This window comes from Petromyzon marinus, chromosome 17 (assembly GCF_048934315.1).
Source record: "Petromyzon marinus isolate PM22_M1 ecotype Great Lakes invasive population chromosome 17, UKy_Petmar_22M1.pri1.0, whole genome shotgun sequence".
In the NCBI taxonomy this organism is placed as follows: Eukaryota; Metazoa; Chordata; class Hyperoartia; order Petromyzontiformes; family Petromyzontidae; genus Petromyzon; species Petromyzon marinus.
The window spans coordinates 16,566,397-16,582,802 of record NC_133683.1 but is presented as its reverse complement, the minus strand read 5'-3'; the positions used below and the strand labels follow the sequence as shown (position 1 = coordinate 16,582,802).

The following is a 16,406-nucleotide window of genomic DNA, read 5'->3' as shown; positions in this document are numbered from 1 at the left end:
TCAAATCTTCTCGCCTTGCTTTTTTTTCTCTCTAGCCTCTACGTACGATTATAAGAACGTCGGGTGCTACAGGAGACGATTAATATGGATAGTCGGGCCTTGTGCTCTTAGTGTGTAGTGCCTTACGCCGGGAATCCCCATTCGAAGCCAGCCTAGCAGCGCTCCGCGTTTTATTCGGGTGTTTCGGTTTATTAATTGGTCGATAGGCACCTTCATAGGGGCCGTCCATAAATGACGTCACGCACCTAGGGGTCGGGGGGGGGGGTCAGACATTTGTGACGATGTGTGACGAGGGGGAGGGGGGGATTGAGAAATGTGACGTCACATCAAAATGCGCAACTTTAAATAAATATAGACAACACGTTCTACTTAATTAAATAGACTTTTTAACAAATGTTTTCTCCTACAACATCAGAGTGCAACGCCACATTAAATACGCACTACAATGACAATAGTTTAAAGCAATTTGAAGTATGTTTTATTTTTGGGGGGAGGGGGGGGGCAGAGCTTTGTGACGTCATATTTGAGCGGGGGTCTGACTTTTTGCGACGCCGTATGACGAGGGGGGGTCAAAAATCGTCAAAAATCGCGTGACGTCATTTATGGACGGTCCCATATATAGAGGACCGCGGAGCTTGTGGGGGGTGGGATTTGGTGCCGGCTCACCACCAGGCTCCTGCTGCTCCTGCTCTTGCTGCTGCTGCTGCTCTTACGTGGTTCCTGCTCATGGCGCCGACTGAGCCGTCCGCTCTCTCTTGGCGAGCGTGCGAGCGGTGGCGACGCGTCAAGGGCTCTTACGACCGGTTCCCAGATTCACTCCGATAGGAGCAGGTGCGGTGTGAGCGGGTGGTCGGGAGGCAGTGAGTGATGGAGGCAGCGAGTGGAGAGATGGAGCGCGACAGGGAGGAAGGGGAGCAGTGAGGGAGAGTGAGATCGGGATGGAGGGGGTGAGGGGGAGTGCGATTGATGGGAGGAGTGACAGAGAGTGTGAGAGGGGGAGGGAGAGAGTAAGAGAGAGGGTGTGAGGAAGGGAGAAAAGAGGAGGGGGAGGAGCAGGCCATTATGATCCGCATCCCTCCCCTCCATTACCTCGAGCGTTCATTAGACAAAGCGTGCCCCCCCCCCCACCAATATCCTCCACCCCCCATCACGTGGCTCGCACTCCGCGCAGGGGAGCGCCTTCCACTCTGTCGCCTGCTGCGTTCGAAAGCTGTGCGCGCGCGCGGGAGAGAGAGAGAGCGAGCGAGCGACACGATGATTCCGGCACAGAGGGCGAGAGATTCCAGCCGCCCCGCGTCTCATGCTGCCAGCCAGTGAGCTTAGCCAGTCGCATAGTCAGGCAGCCAGTCACCCTGTCAGCCAGCCAGCCAGCCGGCCGGCCAGTTACCTAGTCAGATAGCCAGCGAGCTAGCCAATTAGGTACCTCAGTCAGACGGCGAAGTCACTCGGCTGGCCAGATAGCGAGGCATCCAGATAACCAGGCAATTAGGTGGGCAGGCGGTCAGGCAAGCACGAAGACTGACAGCCAGTTAGGTATTGCGAGCCGGTCATACAGCAGCCAGTCAGCCAGCCAGTCAGCGCGCACGCTCCTTACAAGGCTCCCAGCCCAACCGAAAATCCGCTCGGCGGTTCATCTACGCGGATTCCCAGCTCCACAGCTGTTCAGCCGCTCCGCCGTTCATTCACACATCAATCCACCCACCCACCCATAGACCCACTCCCCTCGCTCAGCTGCAGCAGCATCATCAATAGCAGCTGCTGCAGTAGCATCAAGTAGCAGTAGCAACAGCTACAGCATCATCATCAGTAGTAGTAGCAGCAGCATGATCATCAACAGCAGCTGCTGCAGTAGCATCAAGTAGCAGTAGCAACAGCTGCAGCATCATCATCAGTAGTAGTAGCAGCAGCATCATCATCAACAGCAGCTGCTGCAGAAGCATCAAGTAGCAGCAGCATCATCATCAACAGCAGCAGCTGCAGCAGCATCAAGTAGCAGTAGCAACAGCTGCAGCAGCATCATCAGTAGCAGTGGCAGGATCACCACCAGTGGCATCATCTTTGCGCCGAAGCTACCGAGTTGGCAGCGAGGATGGAACGCGGCGCGCACGCGGAGTTACGCGAGGCCAGATGATCACAGCAGCAATCCGACCCTCCATGTATGACTCCGCACGCCAAAAGAAAACAACAACAACAAGACAACAACAACGAGAAGATCCCAACACTGTGAAAGTTTAATCGCAAGCAACAGCTCCAAAACCGACGACAGCAAAAACAGCATCGCCGCCGACACCCCTGCCTCTCTCTCTCTCTCGTAGCCGCGAAGAGGAGCGTGAAGCAGTGGATAGAGAATGCGAAGTGCCCTGGCGCGCCGCGGACGGCGCGAGAAGCTGGCCGCGCAGATTTGTTTCGTGGGCGCCGCTCTGCTGGGGACCGCGGTGCTCAGCAACTTGGCCTCTCTCGCAGGTAACACGGCGGCATCGCGTTCTCTCGCTCACCCTCTCCTCTCTCCGCACGCACGCGGTGCCCCTGACGGAGCGCTCGGGCACGGCTGGCAGGGCGGCTGCCCCCCCCCCCCCCAACCAAACCCCCCCCCTCTCCCGAAGCGGCAGACGTCAGCCCGAATGTGTGGCCGAATTGTTGGCGACGCGAGCAAGTGGGTGGGGGGGCGGGGCGGGGTGGGGGCTCGCATTTTTTGGCAAGGGGAGGGCGGGCGGGGTGGGGGGTGATTCCTGCGCCGCCGCTGTTGTAGGTGCTGGCAGCGGAACGTCTCTCGCGCGCAGGTTGCACTTAGACACAAACTCTACAGCCTACACTCAGATATCCGCCCCCCCCCCCCCCCCCCCGTATAGCCTGTAACAGACTGTTGGGTGCAAGTGCTGTTAGCGAATAGCGCCTATGAAGGCACGGCACACGTAGGGGTTGGGTGGCCAGCACCACGCCCGGCCGCCTTTGTCTTCCCAGTGGCGGCGATGTTTACACACCGCACCAAGCACTCGCGTGAGGCTGAGTCGACCTAGGGGAGGCCCAGGACCGGTTCGGATAATCGTCACCGGTATTGGCCGTGAGCGGGAATCGAACTCGGGTCGCCGGGTTCGTAGCGCAGCGTAGCGCTAACCACTCGCTCATCACTATCCATACACATCCACACAGTGACCCGTATGCTACTCGCACAGAGACCCATGTAGCCACGTGGGGACCCATAGACTCACTACATACTTATAATAATAGTGCTGGCTGCCGCTGGCCGCTTATCGTTTTATATTGGCCCTGTGGACCTGTGCCAACACACAACAACAACAACAGTGCACACATTTTGCTTCACGCATGTTTTGTGTGCATCTCTGTGTCGTAGCATCGTGACCTTGTTTAAATGGACAAGCTGGGCCATACACAAGCTCACCAGGGGGGGTTGGGTGGGTGGATGGGGGGCGCGTCCACAGTCAATGTTAAAACAAACTTTAAACAAATGTCAAACGCTGAGCAGACTGAGCAATGGTGTCATTTTGCGCCCGTCCGCCGCGCTCACTCTGCCCTGCAGCCCTCTCGCCACTGCTGTTTAAACTACGCATCTCGTACCGCTGAGCTTATAGATCTGTGTTTCAGAAGGGAATCTGACTATCACGAATGATGACTCAACAAAGGTGTCTTATCAGGTGGAAATGCGTTGCAACCAAATTGCTCTGAAAGGCGTGACGTTGATTGGAAGTGTGGAGGGGGAGAAAACACTGCAGGACCCGGAGAGAAAAACAAATCCCCGCGACCACGGGGAGATAAAGACACACACACTCCAAATATACAGCAGGACGTTAGGGGTCGGGATCGAACCCACGGCCTCCTGTATGCAAGGCGAGGTATTTAACGTCTACGCCACCGTGCCGCTGTTAGATATCGCCCCAGCATTTATATCACCTTGACTGGACCAGCGTGCTGAAGTACGGACAGTAGGAATTTAGAATATTGGGGAGTGTGGGGTTGAGGGGGTGACGCTTCAGCTGTTGAGATGTCGAAGTCGTTTCTTTTCCATCGGTAATTTGCGTAGCGGTGGAGGAGCGGTGGCGCAGTGGGTAGCACGCCCCTGGCGCGATGAACCAGAATAGGAATCATCATTATTTTGACTGGAGGAAGCCAACCGCGAGAACCCAAAGTTCGATTGCTGTCCACGGCCATCAGCAGTGCCAACTGAAATCAGAGACTGGTCCTTCCCGTTCTCCCCTTCACCAACTAGCACTGACCAGCGCGGTGAAGTATAGTCTATAAAAATAAATAAATAAACCCACTTGACAATGTCGGTAAACAATTGAATGCTATTTAATTTTCCAGAGTGCTTGTAAAGCAGCGCGTAACGTCCCGTCGTGTTGGTTGCGTGACTAAATCACCGGGAATGTGCCCGACACCGTCAGACATCCTAAACTAAGCAGGCTTTTTCTGAAGCCTGATTAATACTTGGACTGCGTGATGGGCAAAAGAAGGCAGTGCAGGAACACATTGTACTGTGTGTGGCCCTTTATAATCTGCTGCCCGCCTTCGCCCAACGTGCCGCACTGACTAGCGTGGCGAGCTGTGGTCATGAATAACCCCCACGAGCCTTGCAGCGTGGCGAGGGCCTCATCCAGCAGTGGAGAGAGACGCACAACAGTGGTGTGCGTGTACGCGTAGCGTTCACTTTGCGTACGTGATGAGCGTTCCCGTGCGTGTTGCTGTCCGCCACCAGCGTCAACCTTCTTCCCAATTCAGCGCGAGCAGCCTCCTTCAATGGCACCTGTTCTACCTGGTGCTCGCTCCTTCTTTTCTGCTGACCCCAGGGTCTAAAACGGGGCTCTCTCTCTCTCTTCGTCGTTGCCGGCTCAATCTCTTCTGTAACCGGTCCCTTGGTCGGTACATTGCTTCTCTCCTCCGCCCCATGATCGAGCGTCCCAATGCCTTCCCAAGGTCTTGTCTGCGTGTCGTTCCCGTTGACCTGTCGCCTCTCGGCTATTTTGAGTTCTCTCATCGCCATCCCACTCCTGTCCCCCGCCGCCTTCCTACTCCACGCTCCCGGAACGTCGTTGCCTCTAGACGCTGGTGTGCGTAGGTTAAGACCTCGTCGCGTTTTCTGCTTGTCCAACATCACTCCGTCCTATCTTGGCTGCAGCCTCGTAACTGGGGGTTGATGTGCATGACCGATGCTTTCCATCATTTGCCATCGGCGTGCTCTCGAAGGAAGTCCGGTCCAATTACTCGCAATAATAATAATAATGTATGTGTGTTGAACTTCTTTCGCACCGTACATAGCCAACCGTGGTAATCAGAGGTGAGGGGGTATAAAAACAAACTCAATAATACAGTACAACAATGAGAACAGGTTTTCCCCTTTTTTCTGTCAACAAAACAGCTGTTAAGATGTTAAAACACCAAACTGAAACTTTTTACAAGGAATCATGTATGCATTAGCCACAATATTTGTGGTCAGAATGCAAACAAAAAAAACGTACTCTGATAATATATGCATTGTCTTTGAAACTGAATGGTCCACACCAGAGACGGCTTTCTTTTGAGCCTCGTCTCAAAACGATGTTAGACCAGAGGACGCCAAAAGGCGTACAATAATAATGACTTGTGTTTGATAGAGGATGCCCGGCTTTACGCCGGTGGCCTCTCAAGAGAGGTTTACACTCGGTCAAGCGACATGCACCGCATCTCGCCACAACACACGTGACAGGGCACCCCCAGTGGCAGCTGTCTCTGAGCAGCAGGAAAAAGGTGGCACGCAGAACCTGGCCTACCAGCGGGCATCTGTCTGCCGGCCGGGGGCGATGATGATAATAATAGTATAGTAATAATCATTACTGTTTAACACAGGTTTTCGCGATCAATATTATCGATAATAAAGTTTGTTTTTAGATTAGATTGCGTAAACATACTCGGTGTAAATGTTGTGGTTTTACTTTCCAACACGCCGGTACACTGAAATAGTAACTAATTGGCACCCTTTGTTTACGTGACAAACCTTACCGATTGGCTGTCGGGTGGTGGCGGGTTTAACCACACATTTATATTCACGAGATTTATTATGACTGTTTGATACAGCGTCGTACAAAGGTCCAATCCAAGCCGAGTAATAACATTGTTCCACTTACTGCTCCATCTCCCTCGTCCGTTTCTCCGAATTCCTCCGGTCTGATGCTATTCCTCTCTTCCCCTTCCATTTCCCCATGCGGCAATGGGGGACCACGAACTTTATTGGCCGCGAGCTCGATGACGTCTCGCGTGGCCACTGTGGCGTGCAGGTCGACGTTGCCCGCTGCTCTACAGCTGCAACCTTAAATCCAGGCCGAAACGCGCTCCGAGGCCCGTTGTCCGAGCGGGTTCTCAATCGGTAGATACAACCACGGTTCGCACGTGGATTCAGTACCGTGAGCATTGTTTGCGATCATCATAATCATCATTGATTATATAAATATTTAACACGTAGGCTTTCGTGACCAATGTTGTCCATAATGGAGGTTTTTTTTGGGGTTAGATCATGTAAATGATATGTGTCTGTCGTTAAACCCACCAACTCTGGCTGTCACCTGATGATGCTACTTATAATTACTGGCGAAACCTCATACTCGAATTGTAAATATTTTGGGTTTACTCTCCAACACGCTGGTGTGCTGTAGTGTATTGGTAACGAATTGGCACGTTTTGTTTACGTGACAAACCTTACTAATTGGCTGTGTCGGGTGGTGGCGGGTTTAATGACACATTTATATTTACGTGATCTAACCCAAAAACCTCTCGTGTATCTAAATATAATTGCGTAAACACGAATTCCCTCCTTTGGCTTTGCTTCGTTGTTAGTCTCGACCACTGGCTACTCCACGCCTAGGCAAAGCGACAAGTCTCACCCCCAAGCCCACTGACTTTTCCCAAACATTCGATGGCAGCCAAAGGAGAGAGAGGAGACAGAGCGCACGTCCACCACGGAGACGGAGCAACGAAGCCGGCTCCTGCGAAGGTGCTGGATGGATCGTGCCGCCCCGAGGCCGCCCCCCGAGCTCCTTCAATTAGACTGAGAAATTTCAAATTGTATTAGACACGGGCCCATCGGCTTCCCAGCTTCCAGTCGCATTACTTAATCTCCTTCAGAACGACAGCGCCACATGCGCCGCACACATTAACCGGATTACGGGAGGCTGTGCTTGCGACAGTGATGATGATGACGACGACTTGGGGTGGGTGGTGGTGCGGATGTGCGTCGAAATTCACGGGGAGTGACCAGAGTGTTTCTGCCCCCCCCCCCCCGCCCCCCTCCCCGGCAGAGGACCCGTCGCACCGGCGTGACGGGGCACCCTCGGGACCCCCCCGTGGAGGCGCGGGGGGCGGGACGCACGCCGCCTCGTCTCGGAGGGCCCATGGCAGCAGGAGGTTGCTGTCCTCGCCCGAATGGAACGTCACGTCGGAGGAGAAGAAGAACTGCACAGAACCCGGTGAGACGGCGGCGGCGGCAGTGGTGTCACGTGACGTCACTGCCACAGCCCATAGCGAAAGGTATTGCTGGAGTGGCGTGCTGGGTGCCAGAGAATTTCCCGGGTCACCGACCTGCGCAGATCGCGACTGAAATCGGCCTCCGGTGGCGAGGGAAGTGTGAACCGGTATTGTCCCCCACACCCCCCACCCATGTCCTCCATCAAACCCACACTGATCAGCTCTGTGGGTGAAGTATGATCAAATAGCCCTTGTGACTGACACGACACGAGTTGGGGGAAAGTCGTCGCCCCAAGTGGACCAAGAATGGCCGTCATGGCTGCGGTGTCGGTTTTTGTTCAGCTCGCAGGGGGTGGAAATCCTCCGTTCTCGTGGCAGGAGCCAGGCCACCGTTTGTGGCGCAACTTGTGTCGGGTGGTTTGGTTGCGGGTTCTTGTCCGCACGGTGGTTGCCCGTGCGGGCGATGGGGGAGGAGGGGGCGCGGGGGGGGAGAGTAGCCGAGCGATTTATTTTCTTCCTTCCTTCCCAGGGCTAATGCAACTTGAGCCTCTGAGTCGCACGCGGGGCCGCTCCCGTTGTCACGAGTTTCAATAAATGTTTCTCATACTCCCGTCAGATGTAAAAGCTGACATCGGACAACAGCAAAAAAGTGCGAAACGCACAGAGGAGACGTCCACATCGCGTTGGTCCCAACCGTTGTTCGATTTCATTCCAATTACCGTACGCTTTCCGTTATTGATATCATCATCATCATCATCGTTCTTTATTGTTTGAACACTCATCCATTGCGCTCGCTCCCGTCACTGCCGTGGGGGGACACCGGACCATCCGTCCGTGTTGACTTGCCGTGCTGGCCACATCGTTGGGATGGGAATGTCGAATCTGACACGGAATGAGTAATTCGGGGGGGTGGGGGGGGGGGACGATTTGAATAATAATGACGCACCGCATCGCAGGGCACGGGCGAATCTACGATTTGCGGGAGATGGGGGGAACTCCCGCCCCCCCCAACCCCCGCTGTCCGGCCACCCCTATCACCGGGTGGGAGAAGCGGAGGCTTTGAGAGCTCGGAGCGCTCGTGCGTTTACCGGATGAAATTGACGATTCGCACGGCCCGCCTGTCCATCCGCTGCTGGACCGATGGCGCCTTTCCTCTCCGTGTGTGTCATTGGCGGAGGTCGGGGAATGTTTGAACCATACTTCGCCACAGTGGTCAGCCTGCGATCGGCGGCGTTGGATGGAGGCGTTTGTCGGTCAGGTGGAGGAAGGCCTCTGCCCGCCGCTGCCTCGCAACGGCGATGAGCGTCGTGCTGTACCGCTAGGGTGGCGAGATGTCAACTACCTCGCCTGGTATGCAGGAGGTCGTGGGTTCAATCCCGACACTGACGAAACCTGCAGTTTATTTGGTCGCGTGGATTTTTCTCCGGGTCCTCCGGTTTGTCTCTCCACGTTTAGAATCAACGTGTGTTTGGAGCAGTTGGCCGACGTAAATTTCCATATGTTGATGAGATACTTCGTCGAGCAAACCGTTTGTAGCCAGGTCCGATTCTGAAAAAGAGCTGGGCAGCTCAGTGGGCCTTACCTGGTGAAAAATACAACTTAAAAATGGGTTGGGCTTACACACGAGCAGTCATTGCCCACTACTGGGAAAACCTGGCAGGACCCTCCTGGAAGCGAGTATTGAGGCTCTCCTGGGTAAACAAGCGGCGTCGTAGCAATGATGATAAAAACAAAATACTCGGGAGAAAGACAGGTTGGGGGAGGGGGGGAGAACACGAGGAAAACTGGGTGAGGACAAAGAGCGAATATCGTCAATGACCTCCACCAAAGCGAACATCGTCAATTAATGACCTCCACCAAAGCGAACATCGTCAATTAATGACCTTCCACCAAAGCGAATATCGTCAATTAATGACCTTCCACCAAAGCGAACATCGTCAATTAATGACCTCCACCAAGCGAACATCGTCAATTAATGACATTCCACCAAAGCGAATATCGTCAATTAATGACCTTCCACCAAAGCGAACATCGTCAATTAATGACATTCCACCAAAGCGAACATCGTGGCGTTGGGTTCCCTGTAGCCCGGCCAACACGGCACGGCGCTAGGCTCCGCGGCGGTTTAATTATTTCGGCACCGACGCGATGGATAAATATGGGGGGGGAGGGGGGGACTTTACTGAAGGGAGGCTATTTGAATAGCAAATCGCGCTCTTTCAATACTTGAATAAATCCAAATTTATATTTGCACTCCACCGTGGCGCCTACGACCGCGAGCACATCTGAATCACCCACCTACCCCCCACCCCCCCGGGAAAAAATGTCCGTGTACAGTAGCTGTCAAAAGGCGTTACTTTGATTCGTCGTAACGTGGCAGTCGGTGCAGGCAGAGCAGAAAATAGCGCAGCGGATGAGACGGCGGCGGGAAGAAAAAAATGGGACGAAGCAAACGGAGTTCTTGTGACCACCGCCCACCAACTCCCCAAGTCTTGTGATGCGGACATTCCGTACTCTCTGGGTGGAATGATTCACAACTTCCACACCCCCCCCCCCCCCATGATTTTATGAATTGTCACGATTTGGGGGTCGCTACGCGAATAGTCGCAGCGACCCCGGAAAGGGTGATGGGCTCGTGCGACAACACAAATCCATTCCGTACAGGTTAAATAAATCCTGAACCGTGCCGATGTATACCCGCGGGATTCCGTACGTACGGGGATGACTGACTGATTTATTTAATCTGGAGTCACTGCCTGTTCCGTACAACTATTTTGTGTTTCCCCCCCCCCCCCCGCGTTTTTAGTTTGAAAAAAAAAACTTGTTGATCTTGGCCGAACGATCACAGCATTTTCGTCTGCCTGCAATGAGGCTTGCCTGCCCGCCTGGTGCCTTTCAACTGCATTCCCACAGTCAGATTACAGGGTGCGCATTTCCTGCGCACGCAGAAAAGACAAACAAATTACAACGAGCAAATGAACAAATTGCGGTCGTTATTTCCCAGAGGTCAGGTGGAGTTGGAGGAATCGAATCCCGGGGTTCGCGCGATGAGCGTGCGAGTCGGGCGGACACTGCCTTTGCTTGTGGGGGGGTCGAGGGTCGCGGCGCGTGACCCACCTCGTCCCCCACCCCCCCTCCACGTGGGCTCATTACCGAGGGGGCGGGGGAGAGATCCCACGGCCGCGTGGCCGTCGAGAGAGCGCGGTTCATCGGCCAGGCGGCTGTCAGCAGTGGATCCCTGGGCTCCCTTGAGGTTCTTTTGTTGTTCTCCTTCTCAAAATAGGTTGCCTGTTGTCACATGTTTTGGTGCCCACTCCGACCTACTTGCTTGTTCATCAATTAATTCAGTTATTTACGTTGCGAGTGCCGTTACACATGCACGGCTAGAGCAACTGATACACAGTATGGGGTTTCTTTATGTGATGTATATAATCTCCTCCGGCTGAACGTCGAGTCCACGGAGCCACGCGGCAGGCAGCCAGATCTTCAGCGCCGTGGGCTATGAACAGAGGGCCCATTGCCCGAATCGTTGCCCGTTAAATAATGTTTCCTTTCTTTAAAGCCACGTGGTGTTATTGACGGATGTGCGGAGTGTTGTTGTTGTTGTTTGTGTGCTTGTGAACAACTGCCAACGGAGCAGCAGCAGCATCATCACAAAACAATGTTGTCTTCGCTAAAGCTGGGAGGAAAAATGTGAACTTCAGTATGGTTTTACTTTGTGCTGCACTGCACGAGATGGTGAACGGATCCTGCCCGTCACATTTGGAGACGTTAACAAATACAAAAATCCCCCGTATAGCCTTCACAGATGTTTTGGGGGGCCAGTGCTGTTTGCGAGCACCTACGATGGCCGGCACACGAGGGGGTGGGTGGCCAAAAACCATGCCCGGGCCAGCTTTGTCCTCTCACATCGCACCAGGTACTCAATTTTTTAGTCTACCTAGGGGGAGGTAGGGGAGAGGCCCACGACCGGTTCAGAGAATCATCGCTGGTGGTGGCCGTAGCACAGCACACTAACCGTTGCGCAACACTAACAGCACTGGTTTCACAGGCGTGACTCTGCTGATGAGACGCACGAAGTAGACGCCGGGTGGAGGCTTCACCTGCCTAAACAAAGGCCGTCCATGAAATATTTGTTCCGGAAGGCCCACAGGGTGACGGACTGACAAAATACTTATTTATTCATGACTCGACTGATTTCTGTCTGTTTATATATTTATGCGTTACCCACAATGCTCCACAATGGTGCATAATGAGTCTTTAAATGGGGACAAAGTATTTAGACAATTTAATGTCTAATGGGCTTACAAGGGCCCCTTGGCCAACACGCTGTTGCCAATAGTAATTTGTATTTAAAAGGCAGGTAAATATTGTAAAATATTGATGCGATACCTCCTCGGTGAGCATTGCCTCCTTTCCTCTGACGATTCCTGAGCCAGTGCTGGAAAACTCCACGTTCCTGTGGCGTAGACCAGTCTCTGTGTCGGACAAACAAACGACCGTTTAAATGTCCAACCAAGCGGCGCACTCGTTCTGTTCACCTTCACGACGGGAAGATGGGCCGCGTTCTCCTCAACGGCAAGGATTTTGAATTCGCCAGCTTTCGCAATGCAAAACCGCTCGTTCGCTGCCCGAGCGCCGACACCAAGTTGCGATGCTTGTGCGCGGCATCGGCTAAAGGAATACGGTCGGCGCAGAGTCTGCCCGTATACCGGAAAGAAATAAGAAGAAAAAAACCACCCCCCCCCCACTAAGCATTGAAACGACCAAGCGACTGACAACGCTTCAATTATTAAAAGCGCGCAAACAACGCAGCGCCCGGTGCCAGCCAGGGCTTTTGTTCGGCGCTAAGGCCCAGGGGTGCGCAGGCGCCGCCGTCGCCGCCGCCGCCGCCGTGGAATTGCGTCCTCGTGATCCGCCGCGGGCGTTCGGGGGGACCGGGGGGGGGGGGGCCTTGGTGGCGCGGCCGCGCCGTCCTGTGGGATCGCTCCCGTCGCTCGTGAGCGAGGGTTTGGAGGTGGCGGGGGGGGGGGGAGTGAAAAATCGGCGGCATCCGTGTCGGGAAGTGTTGACGCGTCCGTCCACCCCGTGACATGCTTGGAATTGCGTTGTATGTTGTGGAAGTGCAGTTAGTGAGTTCGGGCTGGACGAGTCACTCGAAGGACAGATGGCTGACGGCCAAGACTGTTGATGGAATGGCAGTCAAAGTGGACGATAGCTCTGAGAGCGCGTCCTCCGCGGAGATGGAGCAATGCGGCCGAAACTCCGCGTGGTGTTGTTGGTGTTGTCATCGGCATCGACAACGATGGACCGAGACGATGACTACAAAGATTTATGTTATTTTAAATGCCAACCGAATTGGCGCTGGACAGTGAGGGTGGGAGGTTTTGGGGGCGAGGTATTTTTCCACGGTGTTGCGAGCGTCGGCGTGGGGAGACGATGCACTCTGCGTAGATCTGTCTGTGGGTATCGGCTCGCGGTTCTGAGCTTGACAGCAGCGGAGCTTTATTTCAGCCGGATCTGTCAGGCCTCGACGATCGCGGTGGCGAGATGCTGCTAACTGCTTCGCCTTGTCTACAGGAGGTCGTGGGTTTGATCCCGTCCCTGACGCCTGCTGTGTATTTGGAGATTTCACGTTCTCCCCGTGATCGCGTGCATTTTTCTCCGGGTCCTCAGGTATTTTCCCTCCACATTCATAAACTTGCGTTCAGAGTATTTGGCTGCTATAAATGTCCACGCGATAAGCCACTTCGTTGAGCTATCATTCGTGGCCAGGTCGCTTCTGAAAAGAGCTCCCATAGCACAGTGGGCCTTACCCTGGTAAAATAAAACATCTTTTTTTTTTAAGTTGTGTAATTTTTTCCCCCCCTCTGTCGGATTTCGCCTACACCAGCGTAGGTCTCAGTTCTCTGTTCGTTAAAGTAATTGTTGTCGATAGCTCCGTCGATTATCAGTCCAATCGTCTCGATTCATAATCGGATAACACGGATTTGCAGCTAGTCTCGCCTCAGTTCCCCACGTGTGCCGCTGGACGGGAGGTGATTGTCGCGGCTTAGTGACTCGTCGGGTCGGGCATGGCTTGAAGGCGTTTTTTTCTGCGTTCGGGTAGGCAGCGTGTTGGTCGGTCGCCCTTTGTAAATGGGCCAGAGTAATTGACCACAGGGAAAGTATTTAATAACACATTTTCGTGGCATAATTGGCTTCATTGACTAATTGCCCCGACTCTGTTCCATTGGACCAGCGACCCAGAATATTATTGGGCGAGAAATTGAGCCCCGGCTGATGACCGTCTGATGGGCAGCACTTCCTGCCCGGCACAAACTCTCATGATCCATCCAGCAGTGGACAGATCATGGACTAAGACAACAACGTGGAACGCATGAACCCGAAGTAGAACGTCGACCGAGTTGAGGGAAGATTTGCGTGGCACCAAATTTTTTTAGTTTTCCCCCGAATTTAATTTTTTGTGTGTCCGGGGGGGCGGGGGGGGGGGAGTTTTTTTGAGAGTTCGCCAATAAATATATATTTTCCTTTAAAAAAAAATGCTCAGCGAGCCCGTTCTTCTGCCGGAAAAGGGCTGGTCTGGTCCACGCAGTTGTGAGGGCGGAGGGGGGAGGCACGTGGGGGGGGGGCGGTTGGAGGGTCACGTGGAGGGGGTTGGAGGGTCACGTGGAGGGGGTTGGGGGGGCACGTGGGGGGGGGGGTTGGAGGGTCACGTGGAGGGGGTTGGAGGGTCACGTGGAGGGGGTTGGGGGGGCACGTGGGGGGGGGGGTTGGAGGGTCACGTGGAGGGGGTTGGGGGGGCACGTGGGGGGGGGTTGGAGGGTCACGTGGAGGGGGTTGGGGGGGCACGTGGGGGGGGGGGGGGTTGGGGGGCACGTAGGGGGGGGGGCAGGCGGGGGGGAGCTGGTCCGCGAGCAGGTGGGAGGTTTATTTGTTGAGATTTCCACCTAACTGTACCCGATATTTCAGTACAGGGATCAAAGATATTTTATTTTCTAGGTCAACAAGAGACGGAGGGGGGAGGGGGGGGAAGCCACGCAGTGACACCGCAGATGTTTTTTATTATTTTCAACCAAATTCGTGGTGATGCTGCTGCCGAGTTGGTATCGGCCATCGTCTCTCTGCACGGTGGGGTGAGGGGGTGGGGGAGAGAAGGGAGGGGGGGATGCTTTTGTTGCGCCCAGTTTGGTAATCAAAAGCAGCATCGCGATGCTACAACGACAACGGCTCCACACATTCGTCTTTAACACTGCGTGTGGCCTTAAAAGGAAGAAAAGATCTAAAGCGGTGACGTTTCAGGCAATGGTCCTACTCAGAACAGCCTAAAATGCGCGTTTCTGTGCTATGAAGAACGATGGTTTCCCTAAACGTCGCCTATTTATATGTTTGTTCCTATCAAGGCCACACACACTTGTTGTTGATGACAAATGTGTTTTTATTATTGTTGTTGTTGTTTGTGCGCCACTGCCAACGTAGCAGCGGCATCACCAAATCTTCAATTGCTTCAAAGAGCACATTGGACTGGTGCAGCGCGCTCCAGATGTCCGAGTTCGCTACCCCCGAAGGGGCACGACGCGGTTCGAGAGAAACGTCATCAGCGGCGTTGAATCCGGTGGCGGAAAGTCTCGATCTGCCGGCGAGCCGCTGGTGGCTTTGAGTTTCTATGTGTGTTGAGCTTCTTTCACACAGCGCACGTAGCCAGCCGTGCTAATCGGAGGTGCGGGGGAAGGACGACAGACTAAACACACTGAAGCATTTCTAAAGAAGGAGTCCGAATTGGCTGGCTGTCGATCGCACCTCTGTAGACGTGTGACGATCGTATCGGCGGGTGGAGGATTAACGACGACACGAATTTTGGCGAGAAACTACCGCGTGACCTGACCCAAGACGCGTAACGGATCGTGGTGTCGGCTGCGAAATACTCGGTGTAAGTTGGCGTACCAATGCGCTCCGAACGAAGACCGCTTTCTATTGCAGCGTTGTTGCCGCTTTGACCTTGTATAGACCTGGACACTGATGAAGGGATTGTGATTTTTAGTTTTTAAGTACACGACGAAGCATGGAGAGATGCATAAAACTTAACCTAAACCATTTTTTTATTTTAGCAGGTTAAGGCCCACTGGGCTGTGTAGCTCTGCTGAGCTATCATTTGTAGCCAGGTCGCTTCTGAAAAAAAGTGGCTCATCACGTGGAGATTTATAGCAGCCAAAAACCTCTAAACGCACATTTATAAATGTGGAGGGAAGACCCGGAGAAAAATCCACACGACCACGGGGAGAACATGCAAACTCCAAATATGCAGCAGGCGTCTGGGTCAGAATCGAACCCACGACCTTCTGTATACAAGGCGGGGGAGATAACGTCTCACCACCATGCCGCCCCGTGACATGCTTGGAATGGCGTTGTATGTTGTGGAAGTGCAGTTAGTGAGTTCGGGCTGGACGAGTCACTGGGAGGACAGATGGCTGACGGCCAAGACTGTTGATGGAATGGCAGTCAAAGTGGACGATAGCTCTAAGAGCACGTCCTCCACGGAGATGGAGCAATGAAATCGCCTCGTGCGAGGGGGCGAGGATGGATCGTGATTTTGCAGGACCGCGAGGAGAGATGGTCACGACAAAGGGAGGCCATGATCCGGCTGGTGATGGAGCACGGCCGCCACCGCCGATGATGATGATGATGAACGGTTGTTACCGTTAGTTGGGAAGTTTAACAGAACGGAGTTTAGTTTTTACGGCCGAACTAGCAGCGATGGAAAGTTTGGCAAATATGAGCGCGAGGTCAGGTGCAGGTGTCGTCATTTTGGGCGCCCGACTGTTGCCCCCCCCTCCTCAATAAATCACTTTGCGGTGTTTGCCGGCACAGCTGGTGCACTGTGAGTGGGAGTCTCGTGTGGTCACCCATCGATACCGCTCACAGGAGCCCACAGCAGCAGAGGGGACCACGTCTCGTTT

At 54.0% G+C, this 16,406-nt stretch overlaps 1 protein-coding gene across 1 annotated transcript in view; it reads left to right on the top strand.

The window, feature by feature from the left end:
- The first annotated feature begins 1,028 nt into the window (after positions 1-1,028).
- Positions 1,029-16,406, top strand: part of LOC116943244 (sodium/potassium/calcium exchanger 3-like) — a 135,184-nt gene continuing 119,806 nt past the window's right edge. The window contains exons 1-2 of the mRNA XM_032955941.2: positions 1,029-2,463; positions 7,284-7,451. Coding sequence (XP_032811832.2) covers positions 2,349-2,463; positions 7,284-7,451 — 283 coding nt within the window. The 5' untranslated portion in view covers positions 1,029-2,348. The remainder of the gene's footprint in view (positions 2,464-7,283; positions 7,452-16,406) is intronic.